The following is a 20,592-nucleotide window of genomic DNA, read 5'->3' on the forward strand; positions in this document are numbered from 1 at the left end:
TTAAAAAAAGCCACATTGTCATCCTCCAAGATGTAATTATCGACGTATTGGGAGTTTTGTTCAGTTTCGTTTGCCTCATCACCGCAATTATATGTTAACTGTGCAAAGGATTTCCTTGTCTGATCTAACAGCAAATAAGAGAAACCTGGATGATGGGCGACACCTTGACGCGGTGTTCAGGCTTTCAACTAAGATTGCGCTTACAAAAATAGGCATAGGCTAATATTGCTACTATTTTTTGATCAAATTAAACTTTTCTTGTATCTTTTAAACATCGATTGATACCAGATATGTGGTGATTTCAGTCGGAAATGATTATTTTAGATGTTAGCAAGGGCATAGAGATAAAAAATCCACTTAAAAGCCCTCCCCCAAAAACAAAACTTTTACCTTCCCGTATGGCCTATCATGTTCCTATACTGAAAATTTCAAAAGGCCATTGCATGGCGAATACTTGCACAAACCTGCTCAAATTTTTTTTGGGGGAGTTTCTAGGACCAACCTTATAGTCTGAGAGGTTGCCGCCATGTTTTGAAAGAAAAGTTTTTGTTTTGACCCACCCTAATAGTCAATGATAATAATTAATAAGTCATTGTTCGACATATGCTTATTGCAATACGACTTTTAAGTGCTTTCTCCTAATGGCCTAATTTTGGATGAATGTAAGTTTATTTCTATACAATTCATTCTTTATTGTATTTCCCTATTTAATGTGGAAATGGATGGACGCGCGCTTGAGCAACGCTCGTCAAGAACAGCCCTTCATTTAGCGGCCTCAAGTGAATGAAATAATTTGCTTATTTAGCCAAAAATAAAGATTTATTCAATCAAAGTAGAAGCCTAGTTTATAGGCCTAGTAGCCACCAATGCGTGGCATATGTTTGCGACGTATGTGCTTATTTTACAATGCATAGTGTCACTAGTGTGTTCACCGAGATCATGTCAGCTCATAGCCGACATTATTGTAGTAGGCTACGGTATCTACATCAATTAGGCCTATACCTACTGCACTAGTGTAGGCTATAGATTGTGGTGGTCACAAGTCCAGACAGTTTCCAGTTCAGGCAGGACGCAACAACTTGTATGGGATTGAATATAGGCTACAGTATATTGTTCAATAACCAGTTATTTTTAACAATCATTTTATTGCCTCAACAATAACTGGCCGTAAATTAACCTTTGTTGGGGGAGTAACACGAACACCATTTAATGATGTCACAACGCATGGGATGAACATTCAAAGTCGATTTTTGCAGTAGCAAATATTTAACCTTGATAGAATGAAGTGCAAGCATCAATGCTTTTTGATAAAACACTGCAGTTTTGTGAGCAAAATCCAGTATCGATCACTGGATGGCGCAAGTGATGCTTTTTGTCAAAGCTTGAGGAAGATTTAGTTTTTTCCGTTGCTGCACTTTCTCCATTACCTAAGCAACAACAAAAAAAAGTTTTGAGTAGTTTGACAAACTAAAAGATAACAATTTGAAATAGTTTGTATGGTTTGAAGACAAGAGGCAAGTAAGAATAAATTCTCAGTGTAGAAAGTTTTTGCGTTTTCCGATCTCAGTGGACTGCAAAGTTTGATCATTGAATAACAAGCATTCAGTAAATAACTAGCAAATTAGTTTAAATTGTTAATTTATTTTTAGTGGATGAGGTAGCTTACTGCTTTAAAATTGTCCATCACATTACAATTTTCGTTTAGGTAGGTACTTAAAAATAAAAAAGTTTTGTAAGACAAATGAATCATTCGACCAATCAAATGTTACAGGAACGCGTTTCAACCAATCAGAAATTGCAAGTGAATTTCGAACCTGAGAGATAATCTAAAAGTATCAAAAGGCACGAACAAATTAGAATAATAAAAGTGAAATTCACCCCATAGAAAGCTAAATTGCAAAAATTAGGTTCCCTCTTCATATTGACCTATTTTGGATTAAAAATGAGTCAAAGTTATGTCCCAGTTTTACTCTCCGACCAAAATTTCCCAGTCACGCCGCTGCTTGTAGGTCATAGGCTTAACTTACAGCAAGATATTCCATTATGTCAATAGAACTGTTATTATCAACATCGATGTGCGACATTATTTCCTTGAGCTGTTTGTTGGTATACAAATGTCCTTGTTTCAATAGCAGTTTCTCCAGTTCATTTTCGTCAATTGTCTGAGATAACAAAAGTATTTCTCGATTAACTTTTGCACAGTAGCATAGTAGGGTATAGGCTTATTTTTCATAATATTATGTTATAAATTATGGTAGTAGGCTATTATGAAAGCCAAATGACATAGACTAGACTTTGTTTAACGCACAGTTATCGTATACCAAACAGGCCTTCAAACTGACGTAGGCTACGGTATGTAGGATTTTTCAACAAAGTGGATTTCTTGTCTTTTTCATTATTAGGCTACATTGTTTCAGTTGTAGGCTGCTTTGTATTCTGTCATTACATTGTCACGGATCAGTACAATACAAAAGGACAAGATAATGCCATCGCTTCTTTGAAAGTGTCATTGTGTCACTTACGTTCAACACATGCTTATCTTTTATAGCCCAAAGGCTCATTTACGATCACAGCAATAGTACGGTACTGTACAAGAAATTCGAGTTGGAGCTAATTTCTCATTGAGTAGCCTACAAAATCACCACTACCACAAATTCATTGTAGACTACAATAGATTTTTGAGTCCATAAAACTAGACTAACACTTAGCTATAGGCCTATGGTAGATTTTTAGAAGTATTTATAGCTGTTATGGCTCATCAAATAAATATTTCAATATTGTTTTTTTGATAGCAAATTCATGAAAAATAATATTGCAAAAGAACCATGGTTGTTTTTTAATGTTAATGATGTTACTGTTTTTGTTGATATTGTTGTAAAATCCAGTTTGGTTTGTTAAAACGAACGCCTGAAGGCAAGTGATGAATGCTCCAAAGGAATTTTTGAACAATGACAAAATCTTTCTGAATACTTTTTTCCGGTCATTCAAAAGTATTTCTCAAACAAAATGTTTTTGCATCCTTAAAATTTTCTGTTTGGCTATAATAAATTTGTTTTACATTTCAATAAAACCAGTATTGTCACTTACTCCGTCATTGTTAGTGTCGGATTCGTAGAAAAAAGTCTCTGCTTCAAAAATCACTGACAATTTCAACTCTGGATATTTTTCAGCAACATCCTAAATATAATAACAAACAAAGAAAAATCAATCGATGTTAAAAATGGCAAGGATTGCTATTTTCCATGCATGTTCATTCCAAACTATCAACGTTCCCTTCAATACTGCTTGCTTGCATCAATATCATGCAATGTCTGATTGCTGATATCACATTTGAAATGATATGTAGGCTACGTTATCTCTGATCTCAATTCTACCAAAAATTTGATCTTTACTAAAGTTTGAATACATGTGATTTGAAAGTAATTTCAAAATACTGTATTTGCCATAGTACATCAAAATAACGTTTTTGTCAACCGTCTTGTTAGGAAAACACTAGAAGAATCTCGATTCGATAATCATTTGAGGCTGCCAGGTTATAGCATCAAAAGAAGGTTCAAATAGGCCACGTGCTAGGCTATAGGGCTAGGCTTATGAAAGTCATGATTAACTTACGTGCAAATGCTCGAGAGTGTTCATTGCTTTTCTGTATTTTTTTACATCCATAGGAGACTCCGGGTATTTTTGTGCAGATTTTCCATTTGTTTTTCGCCGTTGCTTTGCAGACTTTGCTCGCTTCGTACCCGGACTTCGTCCTGTGCTCGTAGATGGCCTTATTACATCTAATCTGTATGAAGCTGGGCCTACTTCTGATTTGGAATTGTTCTGAAAAGGAAAATTATTACTTTCTTAACTGCAGTTTGTATGAGACAATCAACTTGTAATAATGTATCGTTTTTAGAGATTACAAAACAAACTTTTCAGCTAAAAATTATACTTTTCAGAAATAGAATCTAATAGCAACAATCAAATTTTACAGAAAAGATAAAAAAATGAGGTTATCAATTAGGCAAGCATAGAGCCAATCAATAAAGCTACAAAAGCCAAAATTTCTATGATTTTGTAATAGACCATGGTGACTTCTAGCGCAAGAGCGTTTCATAGGCTACTACCTGTTCGCAAGGCAGCTTATCGACCACACACGATTAAAAGAAAAAAGAAAGTTGCACATTGTTAGACTGAGCAGTGACAGGCCTATATTATGAGTGACCTAAACCTAATGGATGCGACCCCGCGCAAAGTTTATTGCATGGGTCAATAAGTGTAAACCAAAAGATTACACAGGCTTTTCTTTCAAATATCTGATCAAAACTCAACACAATCTATGAAAACAAAGAAAGCGAGTTTTGTGTCGAAACAAAATTTCGCTTGGAAAGTTTTTTTCTTATTTCTAACAACCCTATTTATACCGTCCAGAAAGCAACGAGTGAAAAGAATAAACATAAATTAGATGACTTTTAAAAACACTTTGCACTTTAAACCGAATGTAGATCTTAACTTGTACATAGGTTTGTACCGTTGCTTGATGCTTAGAAGCGTCCTTTTGCAGTTTCTTGATCTCCTTTTTTAATTCTCCGTTAGCTTGTGTCAAGTCGTATACTTTTGCTTTGTATTGCTGGAGTTCCTTATCTTTTTCTTTCAATGCTGCTCTTAGGTTGTCTTTTTCCTGAAGCATAAAAAACCAAACTTGCAATAATTTTCCTGCTACTGTATTTGGAAGTTAATTACTTTTAACGCCTTTATCTACGGTAGTTTACTTTTTGCAAGTCTATTTTATTTTCCTTTGCGGTATAGGATGGCATTGGCGTACGAAAGGAGGAGCCTTGGCTATGTTCCCCGTTTAAAAGAAATGTTTCAGTAATTTAACGAAGTTGCCTAGAGCATGGCATTTAATACGTTTCGATAGCACTGTCAAAGCAATTAACAATGTTGCTATGATCTAAGCAAATACTAGATCCATGGCTCACACCCCCGTGCGTACGTTACTGATACATGACCAACAACATCGGGTCTAGAGGTAATTTTGGATTCCAGGGAGATATAATATTGTAAGGGTCTGCGTAATCCTTTCAAGACCTTAGATACTAGAAAGGATACTGGACATTCTTTGGAGTCTTTTTGTTTGTTTTTAAAATTGCGTAAAGCGGAGAATAAAATGAGTCGGGGTGATGATGAATTCATATCGTAGATGAAATACTAAGTAAAATATACAGTCACTTTGCAAAGCGCCAGGAAGGAATAAAATCTTGTCGTGATTGCGAGCTCATAGTCAAGGCCTACGATAGGGGGTACGGAGGGTACGGCGTACCCTTGAGGGCCCAGGCCTGTGATTGTTGGGGAGCCCGAAATTGTGATTTTATAATTTACGCGCAAAAATGTTTGGTTAAAAACCATCCTAAACGACTAAATTCAAGCATAAAAGTTGTTATTCGTTAGTCCTTGGGGGCCCGGAAAGAAATTAGGAGTCCAAAGCGGTGACTTAATGCTTTATGTGCAAACATGTTCTGTTAAAAGCACCCTAAATTAAACCATAAAAGTTGGTTATTCCCCTGTCCGGGGAGGGGCATAGTGTAGCAAAAGCAGGGTTGAGAAACGGATAGTTTTTTTAATGCCCGGATGTTTTTGGGTTTTTTTGTGATTTTTTAAAAACTATTTGAAAAAGGGGCAAACTTGGTTTTGAATCTCTATCCTCGGACTGACAAAGCCTTGATTATTCCTGATTGTTTTGCATACTTGTAGATGTAGAGGCTCTTGAAGCAGGACCAGTTACCGAGATTGGCAGAGTGAAATTTCCAATTGTTGAAGTCTTGTTGCCGGGGAATTATTACATCTATTAGGTGCCACTGAATGGAGAGCAGTCCTTAGAATGCGTTGCTCAAGCGCACACTCCAAAAGTCGAACCAGCACCGCTTATTCTTGAAGCTTCTTCGTTCACGAAGTTACGCGCTAACCAACTGAGCTATCGGAGCGACACCTTACATTATGTCATTATTCAGATGCATGGGAATAGAATTTAATCTAGGGTAGTCCAATGCCATTCTCTGTTGTTGTAAACTTGTATTTTATGATGCTCAGTCTTATCGTATCTGGCAGCAGGGCAGGGTAGGCCTATATCACGAGGGAAATTACATATTTATCCTCTTTCATATTCAGTATTATTGTACATATAGCCTATTAAAATTAAAGAATAGTTTACTGCAGCTTGATACTATTATGCACACAGATGTCCAATTCTGCAGCAAAATGTTGTATGGTGTGCAATACGCCTAAGCAAACATCACACGTTTTTCCCAAGACAAAGGGGCCTGAAGTGAGAGGAGGGCCCGAAATGACTCTTCGTACCCCTAGTGAAAATTTCTTTCAGAGGCCCTGCTCATAGTATATAAAATTAAAGAGTAAACCTTGAGTTGCAATTGGAAAGTTTTCCTCTAATATAAAATTAACTACTGAACACAAAGATTTGCGGCGATTAGTATTTAATTTTGTTTAATTTATCATCACCCGTGGGTCTTATTTTTGTAATCAGACACAAAGTCTATAGAATTCAAATTTTTAACAGTCATCACACAAAATATCAGACTAACACAACACCAAGCAGGCTACATCAAACAACGTACAAAATACTGTTGTAATGAATATAAAATGTAGAGTTGAAATAGTAATCAGAACACATAACATTGCGCAAAAAGTGGATTAATTGATCTTTTGCAACGTTCTACAAATGCATAGCAATGTTTTCTTAATAGAGCATCAAAAGTTAAAACGTCGTTGATCTGTATCTGATACACTCTAGCACTGTCGCATCTCCACAAATTGTGAATAATTCTATGAAATAATATTTTGCTTTTCTATCAGCTAAAACATGTCTAACTTTTAAATGCTTACCTTGACATACTCAATTAAAATATCTTCTGAATGGGCCATGTTTTCATTTATTGGGACTGCAGACGTAGTATGTGAGATTCCTTATTGGTGAGAAAATAGTTTGTCTAAATATCAACAGGTCTGTATATGACGGGACGTTTCTTCATTCATTTTAATTGCAGATTTTAATAAAAATAATCTGCACAATGAAACATAAAATTTATTTGCTATTGTACAAAACAATTTAAACTTTTTATAATTTAATAAGACACAATAATCAAAACTTTAAAGGTTTTCAGTTTTAACATCATTACTGTCGAGTTCCATTCCTTGATAACGTAATCAGATCTTCTAGCCAGCAACATCAAATCCGTTTTGGCCTATATTAATTTTACTGCTTCAACCAACAGTAGTTCCGTAGTAGGACAAGTTGTAAAATAATAGGAAGTTGAACCACATTTTTACGATTAGGATTGGGAGAAACAATCCCAGATTCCAGTTCCAACCCGACAAAATTTCAACTCCAGAATTTTATACCACACCCCCAATAAATCTCATCCTACCAATCTTCTAATCCTTTAAAATTCCAATCCACCACCACACGTACCCCTGTGTCTGAGCAACTGTCCTTTCTTGCCTTTCATGAACCGTATATTAGGCGATAGCTTACAATTCAAGACCAGTCTCGCAATACAAAGATGACAATAGATTGTGGCGTTGTTTGAGCGCACAATAGCCTGGTTAATGACAGTTCTAATCAAGGTTTTGATTTAACAATGGAAGCCAAATTTGTGCCACCTCATGGAAACAAAAAAACTATAAATATATCGAACATTGTTGACAATTTCTTTTGCTACTACTAAATTAATATTTCTTTCACTGCAAACTAAATATCGTATTGCACTACATCCTATTTGGTAAGAAACGTGTAGCCACAAACTACTAGAACACGACAGAATATGCTGCTACGTAGGAAAAATTTTAAGAGTCCTAATTAGTACATCATAGCCATGACAAACCTATCATTTTTTCATTTCCAGAAGTATGCAAAAAATATATTAGCGCCTAGACATATTTTTTGCGTGTTTAGCCGGAGATTAGCTATGTACGTTCAGCACACTTTCCACAATCTTCTTTTTCTTCTTCTTTTTCCTGTTTTAAGTCTAATTTTCCGGATATCGGGGTAAGACGGAGTTTGGCAAGGTGCATACTGAGTCTCCACTTGTTACGATCTAGGGGGCTAGTGTTGGTCAACTGCCACCGCTTCCTGTCATTATATATTGTATCAGCCCATGTCTTCCTAGAACGTCCAGGCTCCTTTGTGTTGTGTATGTGTATGTCTGCGTGTGTGTGTGTGTGTGTGTGTGTGTGTGTGTGTGTGTGTGTGTGTGCGTGCGTGTGTGTGTGTGTGTGTGTGCGTGTGTATGTATGTATGTATGTAAATTACACAAGTATGTAAAATATCTTAAGATTTTTCAACTGCATCCTGGAGGTAGTTCACATCATGTCGTCTTTAGGTTTGTTTATTGCATTGCAGGATCTGTCGTCAATAGCCATATTTTACCTACAAATTTAAATTGGAGAAACATTAGATGAACAGCTAACACAGGTCGGTTGTAACACTCTAATGTCCACAGACAAACTGGAATCACGTGATTAACATAGCGCATGCGCCTTTCAGTTCATTTTCGCCATTGAAAGTTTGAACAGCCTTCTGGAAGTACAAACGATGTTGTGGACAAAAACATATATTTCAGCTAAGAAAGTAACTTTTTTTACTTGTTTAGATTTTGTTGATGTTGTTCAACCATTAACTTAGAAATTTGAAAAGCATACAATCTGATTAAGCATTAATTATTATAATTTATTGGTGCATACTTTATTTATGAACTAGTCAGTTGAATGGGCAAGTGGTGAACGAAAGTAATTATTGGCTGCCATGGGCCTGAGTCGGTTGTAACAAATTGACCGGGGTTGGTTGTAACATTTGAAATGTGTTACATCTGACCCCGAGCGAAACAAAATGATGTATTAAATTTCTAAATGTTTCATGCCAGCCTAATTCTAATTTTCATCCTGAAGAACTTCATCCATTGCCAAAAGCACCACCAAGACAACTAGTTGGATTAAACGAAAAAAGATGCAAGCAGAAATTTTAACGGATACGCCAGTCAAGAAAGCAAGGGAAGAAGCGGAGAGATAGAAGCCTGCTAAAGCTAAAAGAAAAATAATGCTGCCCAAAAAGTCGACAAAAAGAAAACAAAATAAATCTAAACACCTCAAGAGAAAGCGAGCCACGCTAACTGATTCTTCGGACGACGAAGAAAACTACTGTTTGGTATGTATGGAACATTTCAAACGAGCTATGGATTCAATGTGTCGTATGTCACTTCTGGGCCCACAAAGCGTGCACTCCCGACATGAATTATTCGTATTTATTTCATAACTGCGACTCGGATGATGAAAACTAATTTGCTGGATAACTATGGTAACCGTACCTGGCAATATTGTCTTATGTGTATGCGCATGCTGCGCACAATGTACAGAAGGCTTGCAATACGTTTAAAGAACGTATTATTTTTGCTGCTTTTTTGGTTTACCTTCGAGTTGCTCAACTTGTTGTCAGTAGCTTACTAAAAATCACCAATTTCGTTTAGGCCAGTTTAGTAATTCATGCCCATCCAAGCCTGCAGTTTCAGCTGTAGGCTAGTTGAACTTAACAGTAATCGAAATTTGTTTATAATAGTAGTAATCCTGTCCTTTTGCATCTCCTGGTTACACCCACTCTGAGACCTACCTATAGTAGCCCTGGAATTGGTCTATCGTAGGCTAATACTTTCTGTTACACTTGAGTTTGACATTTCGTTGAAGTATAACAATAAAAATGCGTTTCCAATGTGTTTATGCGGTTGTTTTCGTTTGTTACAATTCGCCCCTTCATGTGTTACAACCGACCCGTGCACGGGGCGGGTTGTAACACTTTTGTCATCTTTTTTGAAAGGTCATAACTTTAGCTGTGGACAAGATATTTTTATAGAACCTTCGGCAACTTATTGCTAAAAGATTGTATTTTTATATGGCGAAAGTTTTATTTCATTCATTCGAAAGTTAAACAAGCCATTAGTCAAAATTGTTAAAACACGCCCCGGTCTCCCCTACCTAACGCAAAATCCACAAAAAAAAACTTGATATTATAAATAGAACATGCAATTGCACCAAAAGTGATATTACCAAATGATGAGACTATCTCAAAGGTTTGGAAAACATTTGAAAAGACCTACATATTACATCATTATTGCGTAAATTGTGCTCAACGCGCATCGGAAGTGTACGGAGTCAGGTTTTCTGGACTCCTGCTCCACTCCTTTTCAGAAGTCTGTGACTTCAAATCCACTCCTGCTCCAAACATTTTGGAAATCTTGACTTCAAACTCCAATCCGACTTCAATCGCAAAACAAAAAACACAATCAACAATAAATGCTATTAATACTACGATAATTGCGCAATGCCAAGCAGAGCGAATTACATCAAAAGTAGTCGCTAGCTCGCTAAAAACCTTAACAGCCTGTTTCCCTTTAATTGAATCATCAGAAGGAGCTTATTTTAATAGAACTTGTTTAATTCAGAAGGAGCTCATTCAAATAGAATCTGTTTGAATAAGTTTTTTCCTGATGATCCTAAAAGTGATACAGACTGTTAAGGTTTTTAGTGAACTAGTAACTAATTTTGATAAAATACAATCGGGACTTTTCATAGCCTACTACGTATAACACTAATATCTTTCCGGACCTCTACAATGAAACAAAAAACATATTTTTAAATGAAAAAAATACTGCTTGGAAAATAAAACCATAGAAGCACACAAAAATAACATCTGTGCCGAGTATAGCGTATATATTTGCATGTTAAAACTAAGTACCAACTGGCAAAAAAACAGACTCCGGCTCCAACCCGGCTCCAGTTTTTGCCAAGAATTTCAGACTCCGGCTCCACTTCGATTCCGGTCGAAAACCGAGACTACGGCTTCTACTTACTTCAAAACTCCTGCTCCTGTACAGTGTACACCTCTGACGTATATACCTAAACTTCGGCTAAACCCACCAAAACTATAGATACTGTCTTTTCCTATGATTATTTCAGAACTCTTCCTCTCATGGAAATCTTTTCTGCAACAACTTATCAATCTCTAAATCTCTAACCTAGTTGTATTCTGTTCCACGCTACTGATTGTTTATTATATTTGTAGAAGAAAAAACAAACCTACAGCAAAAATTCAACAAAATACTTTGTTTTTCTTCAGTATGATACGACGACAAATTTCTTGAAACAATCTGTTGTGATCTAACTCATCAATAGAAAATGAAACAAAAAACATGGCTTCCGTTAGTTTGTATGAACTCAAAGACCTGGGTCGTACTCAACAAATAAAACATTTATGTAAACAAAAAGATTTCGAGAAGTCTTTGTGTCTTAGCGACGCTTGGCACTTGATCCTGATTAAATTCTCACATTTGTTTCTTTGATGTATTCAAGAAACATCAAAACAGTTTCTGTTCGAAAGAGAGACATAACAATAACACAAGAACAAAGAACCAGGTGATACACAGGCGTGAATAAGGGTCGAAGCTAAAAAGAAAATTTTAGGGGGGGCAAAAGCAACTGTTGAAGGAGGCAAATATTTTTATGTTTGAAATAAAGATTTTGTTTAAAAATATAGCTACTAAATGCAACCTAACATTTATAAAACGTCATTCAACATGTAATACAATGTCATTAAAACGTTGCAATAGTACGAAAAATATACTTTTTCGGAAGCATAGTACAAATTCTGAGGGGCAATTGCTCCCACAAGCCCTCCGTGGCTATGTCCCTGCCGTGAATGAGGGTCGAAGATCCTAAGTGTGATTTTCAATTTCACAACTTTGTTTCAACGTCGGATGCAAAATTAGTATAGCTTTTTGCCGATAATAGCAATGGGCAATTTATTGTTGTTATTTCGTTGCCTTCCTCTGTAACATTTGAGTGCTATTCAAACACTGTTTTTACATATTTTAAAGGTTTTGAATTAGCCATCTTTTCCTTTTGCTGGTGCCAAATTCGTGTGTTTACTTTGCCTTTCTCTACATGTTTTCGCCAGCAATAAAAAATAGAATTAAATTGAAAAGAAAAGCACTCATGCACAACTGCATTATCTACTTCTACGTTATTTTAACTTTATGTTGTGTAGCCGACATAGTTTTGATGAATAAATTAGCCCATTAATTAATGATTGAGTAGGCCTTTAAAAACTTGTATTATTGTATTATGTGAGTTAGTGGGAAAGATAACACATCCACTAATATTTGCAAGCAAGCATCCAAAGATGAGTGCAACAAGCATTAGGCTACCTGAGATCAAGGACATTGAAAATAACATGAGTCCGGTACCATTGAGTTTTATTGCGTTTTATATGCAGGTAAGGGTAACGAAAGTTTTGTTTGGTACCCAGATCGCCTCTGGAAATAATCTTAAATGGATTTATCGAAACGTAGTTGTGACACTCTGCCAGTGAAAAATGTGATCTTTACTTGCACTTTCATGCATATACGATTCAATTGTAGGTGTTCCCAGAGATGGGCGTGATCTTGATCTTGAAGATCACAAGTGATCTTGAAGATCACTTTTTTTTGGTGATCTTGATCTAAGATCACTTTTTTTGTGTGATCTTGATCTTGAAGAACAATAAGATCAAGATCACTTTAAAATTGAAGTTTACTTATACTAGATAGAGGCATTTTTGTAGAACTCGTACTGTACAAAGTAGTTAGTGGCAACTACTAACATTTAGCCACTGTTAATATGATACCCCAGCCAGCAAGCCCATATGGGCCCCACATGGGGACCCATATGGGCTGATGTACGGGCCCTATGTGAGCTGCCCATATGGGGCCCATACACATTGTGTCCGCGGGCATCACATTGCCCCCATATAGGCTGCCCATATTCATTTATGGGTTTCATGTGGGTTGCTCACACTCAACCCACAAATCTAATATGGGCTGCCCATATGTAACCCATAAATCTAATTTAGGCTGCCCATATGTATATCAGGTATATATGTAACTGCAGACAGATGCTAAAGCGCTCAAACTGCAAGCAGTGAACTTTGCGCAATGCATAGCAAGGTGCCCCAGTAAAGTGCTCAACCGGCGTAAGCCAAGAGCGTCAACAGACAGTGCCTACCGTTTAGTATTTATACACTGGAAAGGCCATGAAGGTATATACCTCCATGGGACATTTTCCTATTTGTGGTACGTAAGCACCAAAAATAGTACTACTGGCAACTTTGCCAAAGTGCTCCAACTGCAAGCAGTGAGTTTTGCGCAATGCATAGCAAGATGCCTCCAGTAATTTTGCTTGTTCAATTTCATTTTGTGTTTGTTTAAATTTAAAAGATCTCAAAGTCTAGACAAATGCTGATCGAGGTGTAAGCCTATATCATATTAGTATGGGTTGCCCACAAACCTTTGAATCACTGTGTGGGTAGCCCATGGGCTGCCCAGAAAAAATGTAGGCAGCCCATGGTCTGCCCATAAAAAATGTGGGCAGTCTATGGTCTGCCCATAAAAAATGTGGGCAGCCCATGGCCTGCCCATGAAAAATGTGGGTAGCCCATGTTCTGCCCATAAAAAATGTGGGCAGCTCATGGTCTGCCCATAAAAAATGTGGGCAGCCTATGTTCTGCCCATAAAAAATGTGGGCAGCCCATGTTCTGCCCATAAAAAATGTGGGCAGCCCATGTTTTGCCCATAAAAAATGTGGGCAGCCCATGGTCTGCCCATAAACAAAGTGGGCAGCCCATGGTCTGCCCATAAACAAAGTTGGAAGCCCATCAATATTTCACGCTTAGCCCATGATCAATAATTTTATGCGGCTAAATTTATTAAAATGCATTTATATGAACACGCATTTGAAGACTGGAAGTTTTATATTCCACCTTGTCATTTAGCAACACATTCTGCAAGAAAGCCCATATTGGGCACATATGGCAAAAACACAAAAACCCACATAGAACCCACATGCCCACAAGCCCATTAAAATAGTATATGGGGTCCATATGGGCTTGCTGGCTGGGACGTGTCCAACAAAGGACGATTTAAAGACTCCATCTAATCTGGTCAGTGTTGCCATTTCAAAATTGAAAAAGTTTTCTGTGTTGGTCATAATAAAGAAGTCAACTTCCGTGTACTTTATGTGGACGTATAATAAAAAATGATTTAACTTTGTTCACTATTTCCATGTGTGAATTAAAAAAATGCTTGTTTTCTTTGACCCAATTTTAGATGTTTCAAAATTCTAGAATTCAACAATTTTTGCGAAAAACCTAGCTAAACTTATAAAAAAGAAATTTTTATGTGACATTCATCCTGTGTATAAAACATTTAAAGTGCACCAATATTTTCAACTGAAGTCGCCTACCCCCTTTGCTCTTTCTTCAAATGTTGTGTATAAATTTAGTTGTTTGCGTGACGCAAACCAGACATACATTGGTATGTCAACCAGACATTTGTTGACAAGCGCCGGGGAGTACTTAAACCCAAACCTAATAACTAAAAGTGCAATTAAAGAGCACATCGCCTCTTGTGAAACGTGCACTGACAATGTCTCGATCGACCAATTTAAAATCATCGCTTGAGGCAGAACTGATTTTCACACTAAGATCATGGAAGCCTTAAGAATCAAACGTAACAATCTATCTCTCAACCGGCAGTTATTCGCCTGTGGCTCATCGTTCCTTTTGTGTGTGTTCTAATTGTTTTGTCCAATGCCTGTAGTCTACACCTCATGTGATCTGTTTCCCACCGCATAATTTACTCGCAATCATTCTCGTATCATTTGTTCAGTTTGTGCTTTCAGTCCAGAGTGTTGGTCACAGCGGTAAACCATAATCTCTTCGTGGGAAAATTGTAACATAAAGTTCCCGGATCCGTTTGTCTGCATATAGTGACCGAAAAAGAAACACTTCTTGAAACGTCTATTCAATAAGTGTATTCCTGTAAAATTAGCCCGCGGCTATCGAAATGGAGATGCAATGCCTACACCTCTAAAACTGTCACTACGATACAGATTACTTGGATAAAAGACGGAGAATTTGTCCAGCTAGCAAGCACCAAATAAACCAGTTAAATGTGCGACCGACTTCCAACAAACAACTTCGAGAATGAATCAGAAAAATTTGTGATAACTCAAAGGCACGAGAGCAGTTCGTGACGCAATATTTCATGTTTAAACCGGTTTCAAACTGAAACAGGTTTAAACCGGTCTTACGGACGATGGTGCAATTTTGGCTCATGTTTTAGGAATTTCCATGACGTAATATTCAGTAGACCCGAACGGTTTCTACATGACGTTTGACCAGGCGAACAACCGTCTGTAACATAGCGGCCCCTAGTTATGACAGTCTGACATGGCATAACTAAAAAAGAATTGACGACAATTGTGAGCCAATGAATAAAAACACATGATACACAAATTGTTTGAATCACTCACGTTTAAGTTAATACGCAAATACAAAGGGCATGCAAAGAATAAACAGCAATAAGAACACGACGATACATGAAATTGGTACCATAGGTATTAGGTACACGCAAAAATGATGCTATATACAATGATTGCGATAATAACCGACTGTTCTGGGCTCAGACAAGTGTCGGCCACCGCAGACAAAACCAGGCTCAAACCCTAACACTTAGGTGTTCTTTACGGGGGCGAGGCACGAAATATCCCTCAACACATAGTCTACTTTCACTTTCCCCGTACTCTCATCATAGTTGCAGACGGCAACTTTAGCTCTACGAACCACAGGCTTCCCTTTCCTAATTTGTGGAACTACCTCATGCACCCTCCCAAGTTGATACTTCCCACGTTTACCAATGTCCTGGAGAGAACCTACCACTACAAGTTGACCAGGCTCCAAATTCTCGGCCATTTTTAGCCATTTTTTCCGGCCCTGAAGACCTGGCAAGTAAAAATCGATCCAATTACTCCAAAACTGCTGAGAAAGTGACAAATTGAACCGATAATCCCTTCTTAATTGGTCACGATCATGTGGTTGCCCAACAGCACAGTATGGGTCTAAGTATGGGGTCAAAAGTGAGGCAGGGGTGATGACAGTAAAATCCCTAGGGTCGTCACTCAAAGGTACCAAAGGGCGTTCGTTCACGATCCGAACGGCACTGCCTGTGTACGTAAGCAGTTCAATAAAATTGGGCTTACGACTTGAAGAGTCCAAAATGTGAAAAAAGTATTTAATCACATCGGCCATGAAACCAAGTCTACTTAGCCGAAATCTAGCCAAGAGATCTGCCAGAGGGTTTAAGAAATCAGGACACGAAAACATGACATCATTAACACAAGTTCCTCGAAATTCAGACTTGCCATCGTAAACAGCACGCTTTTTTAATTGTGACGTCACAAAGTATGGTAAATACCATTCAAATCCCTTGACATTTCCTGCTTCACTAGCACGCTCAATATAGCCATTAGATTTAAGATCTTTCATGGTGTCAGTAAGGAAATCACGAAGTTCAGGTTGTTTTAAAGCTTTCTTTCTTAAAGCAGCAGCTCTATCTGACGCCAACACAAAATTGTTAGGTAGATCAATATCTTCCTTCAACGGAACAGGTATCTCAAATCGACCATCTTTCAACTCAATATTCGGTTCAACAAGTTCTCTAGCCAACTTATCATTGCGAGACAATTCACAGGTTTCATTTTGCAACGTCAAATCCTGAATGACTTTATTCAGGTTTGCTATTTCCATATCACGAGACTCAATTTTACGCTGAAAGCCAGAGATGACATCCGACTCTGAAGACGTCTGCACTCTGCACACTTTAGCAACGCTTTCCTCTAAGGGTGACTTACCACCACAAGCCAACCAACCGAGAGGAGTGAGTAAAGCATGCGGTTCACTACGATTTTCACCAACACGTTCTTCTTTTGCCCACATCAAATAAGCGTTGTCGTTGCCAATCAGTACATCTACAGTACTACAATCATTCAAATGAAACATATTTACGTCATGAAAATGACGGAAACCATTTAAATCTTGTTTATGCGGTAAAGTTTTAACATCATCAGCCCAAGCTGGGTTAACCACCGAAGTTATATCACAAAACAGTTCATCTGTCTCTAACGACTGGATGTTGAGTTTGACAAGGTCAGCACAAGTAGCTTTCTGACCAGCCAGGGTATCCATTTTAAACGACGCTTTATCGTACGGTTTAAGATCAAGTTCACACACCAAGTCACTCGAAACAAACGTCAACTGCGAACCAGGATCATGCTGACAATACACCAACTTCGATTTGCCAGTCATTGGATTCAAAACACGAGCAGCAGTAACGCGGTTAAAGGCTGCTTTAACATTTCCAATCTTAACATTACGCACAGGAACTCTGGCACGAGCATCATCTTTCCCAACAGAATCCAGAGAATCATGTGACGTCACATAAAAATCATGCAGAAGAAAATAGTGTTTCCTATCGTTGTTAGGCCCACACTTACGACAGTTATTTGCATGAACGCAATCCCTAACCATATGCTGGCGCAAACAATTCAAGCATTTGCCAGCTTTCACAATGACATCTCTCCGATCTTTAGGTGTCAAGCGCAAAAATTCTTTACAATTAGACAAAAAATGATATTCAACTTGACCACGTGACGAACAACAAATGCATGCCGGTAGGTTTTTACGTCTGGCTTCACCACCGCGCGGTGCGCCAACAACAGTCGAGTACTGCGAACTCCCTGACATCACATCATCATGGGGTTTTACGGACGTCTGCCTAACCGGACATGAAGGCAATTTTCCTTTGCCAAACTTTTTAAATTGCTGCGACTCACCAGAATCGCCCATTAGCATAATGCTAAAATCAGTCGACTTACGCGTTTCCTCCCGTACTACAAATTCAAACAAACTCTGAAAAGTAGGCTCATCAGTGCCACCATACTGATCACCTAAAAAGTCAAGATAACGCTGCTTAGCGTCAAACGGGAGTCGCTTAGCCAAATCCAAAACAAAACGTCCTTCCAATTTGTCACGCTGACCATAAGCTTGCGCGTAAAGCAAACACTGCGATAATTCATCTTTAAACTCTTTCAGATCACTGGAAGAGGTCGAAGTCAATTTGCTACCATAGCGATACTTTCTAATTTCCGGTTCTGCAAAAAGACCTCCACGAACCCCAAAACGCTGGGACAAGCGAGCTAACGACATTTCTATCCTGTCTTCCTCTGACAAGCCAGGGGTGTCAGAAACCAAATTAGCAATCGTTTGCGCAGCTGTTCTAACACAAGCTGCTTGTAACAAAGTCAAACAAGTCCCCTTAAAGGGCGAAGCTGCCATTAAGGCCGTAACACGATTTTTAAAGAAGATAAATGGCATATTATTACCATCGTAACCAATCAAGGCCGCCTTATCGAAAAACGTCCTACTATTTTGGTATTCAAAAAAGCAATCCTGCTGTTGAGAACTCGATTTAGCGGGAGAAGACAAGCTATATCCCTTAAGGGGCTGAGTGGGCTCAGTCACATGCACAGCCCGATCAGACGCGATACGCCTCTCACAACCACCCAAATTACGTGTAGCTGGGCGATCAAAACCTAGCGGCGCAGAGAACTGTGAAGGGGGCAAAGCATTACTACTAATGGCGGCCCCGTGACCTGTACGCTCTGGGGGAGAAGTTCGGTTGTAATTCGCAGACCTTGGCTCTACAGCATTCGGAAGACCCTTAGCCGCGGCCCCGAGACCTCCTGAAACAGCTGGAAAACGTGTGGATTGCCCTGGTCCACTCACAGGTTGAACGGGTGTTTGGAAAAGGTTATGTAAATTAAACTGCGATTGATGTTCATTTCTGGAATGCCTAGAAGAGCCCTTCTTAGAGCTACGCCGAGAGCCCACCTCTGATCGATATTCAGCTAAAACTACCTCTTTACGTTGTTCAGCCCTCAACTGAGCGTCTTTGAGTGCGAACTCAGCAGCTCTCGCTTCGGCTCTCGCGGCGGCCTCAGCTGCTCTCGCTTCGGCCTCAGCTCTCGCGGCAGCCTCAGCTCGAATGGCCTCAGCAGCTCTCGCTTCGGCCTCAGCTCTCGCAGCAGCCTCAGCAGCTCTCACGGCAGCCTCAGCTCGTATGGCCTCAGCTCTCGCGATGGCCTCAGCAGCTCTTGCATCGGCCTCAGCTTGGATCTGGAGCTCCTCTCGTCTTAGCTGTAGGTTAATTTGTGCAACTATCCGAGACGAACTCTTAGACATCCTAGTGCTTACATTTGAGGCGCTATCCTCAGGATGTATGTCAGCATCCAACATATCTGAGAACTCACTTTCTTTTTGTTCAAAGTTATTTTTTAACGAGTTAAATTCGGGATCTACCCTATCACGAAGTTCTGCCAAGATTGCAGAGTTAAAGATTGTAGTCAAAAGAGCATGGAAATGCCGTAATTCCTCTTCTAAAGTAGATAAGTTAGATCGAAAAATTAACAGTTCCTGCTTATCACTCAAAGAACCTAGGGCTACAGAAAGTTCCCCAATTTGAGTCAAAATATCCCGTCTAAGATGCCGGGCCTCTCGAACTGACTTAGCCTCATCGTTATTGGGTCCCTCCCCAGAATGGCCTGCCCGACCGCAAAGAACATCATCAGGCTTAAACTCAGTCGAGTCTACGGCGGTCGAGTCCTTGTCGCCACCGAGTGTAGACATATTAAATGTTGGGGCTAAATTAACAATTAAAAAAATTAAGTTACACAAACATACAAAATTATTAGGCTACAGTAGTTATAAAAAACTTAACTGCAAAGACCGTAAAAATACAAAAAAGAATTTAAATGCACGATACCGTAGCTGTACGAGCATGAAGTCCTAAAGTCCACAAAACTTGCTTGGATTCTTCCACTTGAATCTACAAGCACAGATGGATTGTCTTTTAATCTTCTTTCTTGCCAATGATTGTCAAAGTTATTTTTCTTCAGTACCAAACTGAGAAGAAATGTCTTTACTTTTCTTTGCTTCTGTAAGAGTGTAGACTACCAACCAACAAATCTTCTTTTATTATTTCTTGTAGCCTACTTCTAATTAGTTCTTCTGCACTAGCTGACAACAAACACGTCGTTTATTTTTATGCCTTCAAGTGCTTCTTGGCCTACCAGCTAACAAATTCGTTTTTTATTTTTCTTGCTTTAATTTCTTCTTGACCTACCAACTGACAAGAACTCGTCTTTTATTTTTATTTTTTGCTTTAATTTCTTCTTGACCTACCAACTGACAAAAATCGTCTTTTATTTTTTATGGTCACAGCGGTAAACCATAATCTCTTCGTGGGAAAATTGTAACATAAAGTTCCCGGATCCGTTTGTCTGCATATAGTGACCGAAAAAGAAACACTTCTTGAAACGTCTATTCAATAAGTGTATTCCTGTAAAATTAGCCCGCGGCTATCGAAATGGAGATGCAATGCCTACACCTCTAAAACTGTCACTACGATACAGACTACTTGGATAAAAGACGGAGAATTTGTCCAGCTAGCAAGCACCAAATAAACCAGTTAAATGTGCGACCGACTTCCAACAAACAACTTCGAGAATGAATCAGAAAAATTTGTGATAACTCAAAGGCACGAGAGCAGTTCGTGACGCAATATTTCATGTTTAAACCGGTTTCAAACTGAAACAGGTTTAAACCGGTCTTACGGACGA

At 38.5% G+C, this 20,592-nt stretch overlaps 1 protein-coding gene across 1 annotated transcript; it reads right to left on the minus strand.

Moving 5' to 3' along the window:
- Window positions 1–921: 921 nt before the first annotated feature.
- On the minus strand, window positions 922–7,055 carry LOC145784794 (uncharacterized). Its single transcript, XM_082596642.1, has 6 exons — window positions 6,883–7,055; window positions 4,514–4,663; window positions 3,613–3,822; window positions 3,088–3,177; window positions 2,028–2,162; window positions 922–1,427 (listed from the first exon to the last, which is right to left on the minus strand). Exons 1-6 carry the CDS (start codon window positions 6,919–6,921, stop codon window positions 1,347–1,349), a joined length of 705 nt encoding a protein of 234 aa, XP_082452768.1. The 5' UTR covers window positions 6,922–7,055; the 3' UTR covers window positions 922–1,346.
- Between the last annotated feature and the right edge of the window lie 13,537 nt (window positions 7,056–20,592).

The sequence above is a fragment of the Aplidium turbinatum genome, chromosome 15, assembly GCF_918807975.1.
Source record: "Aplidium turbinatum chromosome 15, kaAplTurb1.1, whole genome shotgun sequence".
Taxonomy (NCBI): Eukaryota; Metazoa; Chordata; class Ascidiacea; order Aplousobranchia; family Polyclinidae; genus Aplidium; species Aplidium turbinatum.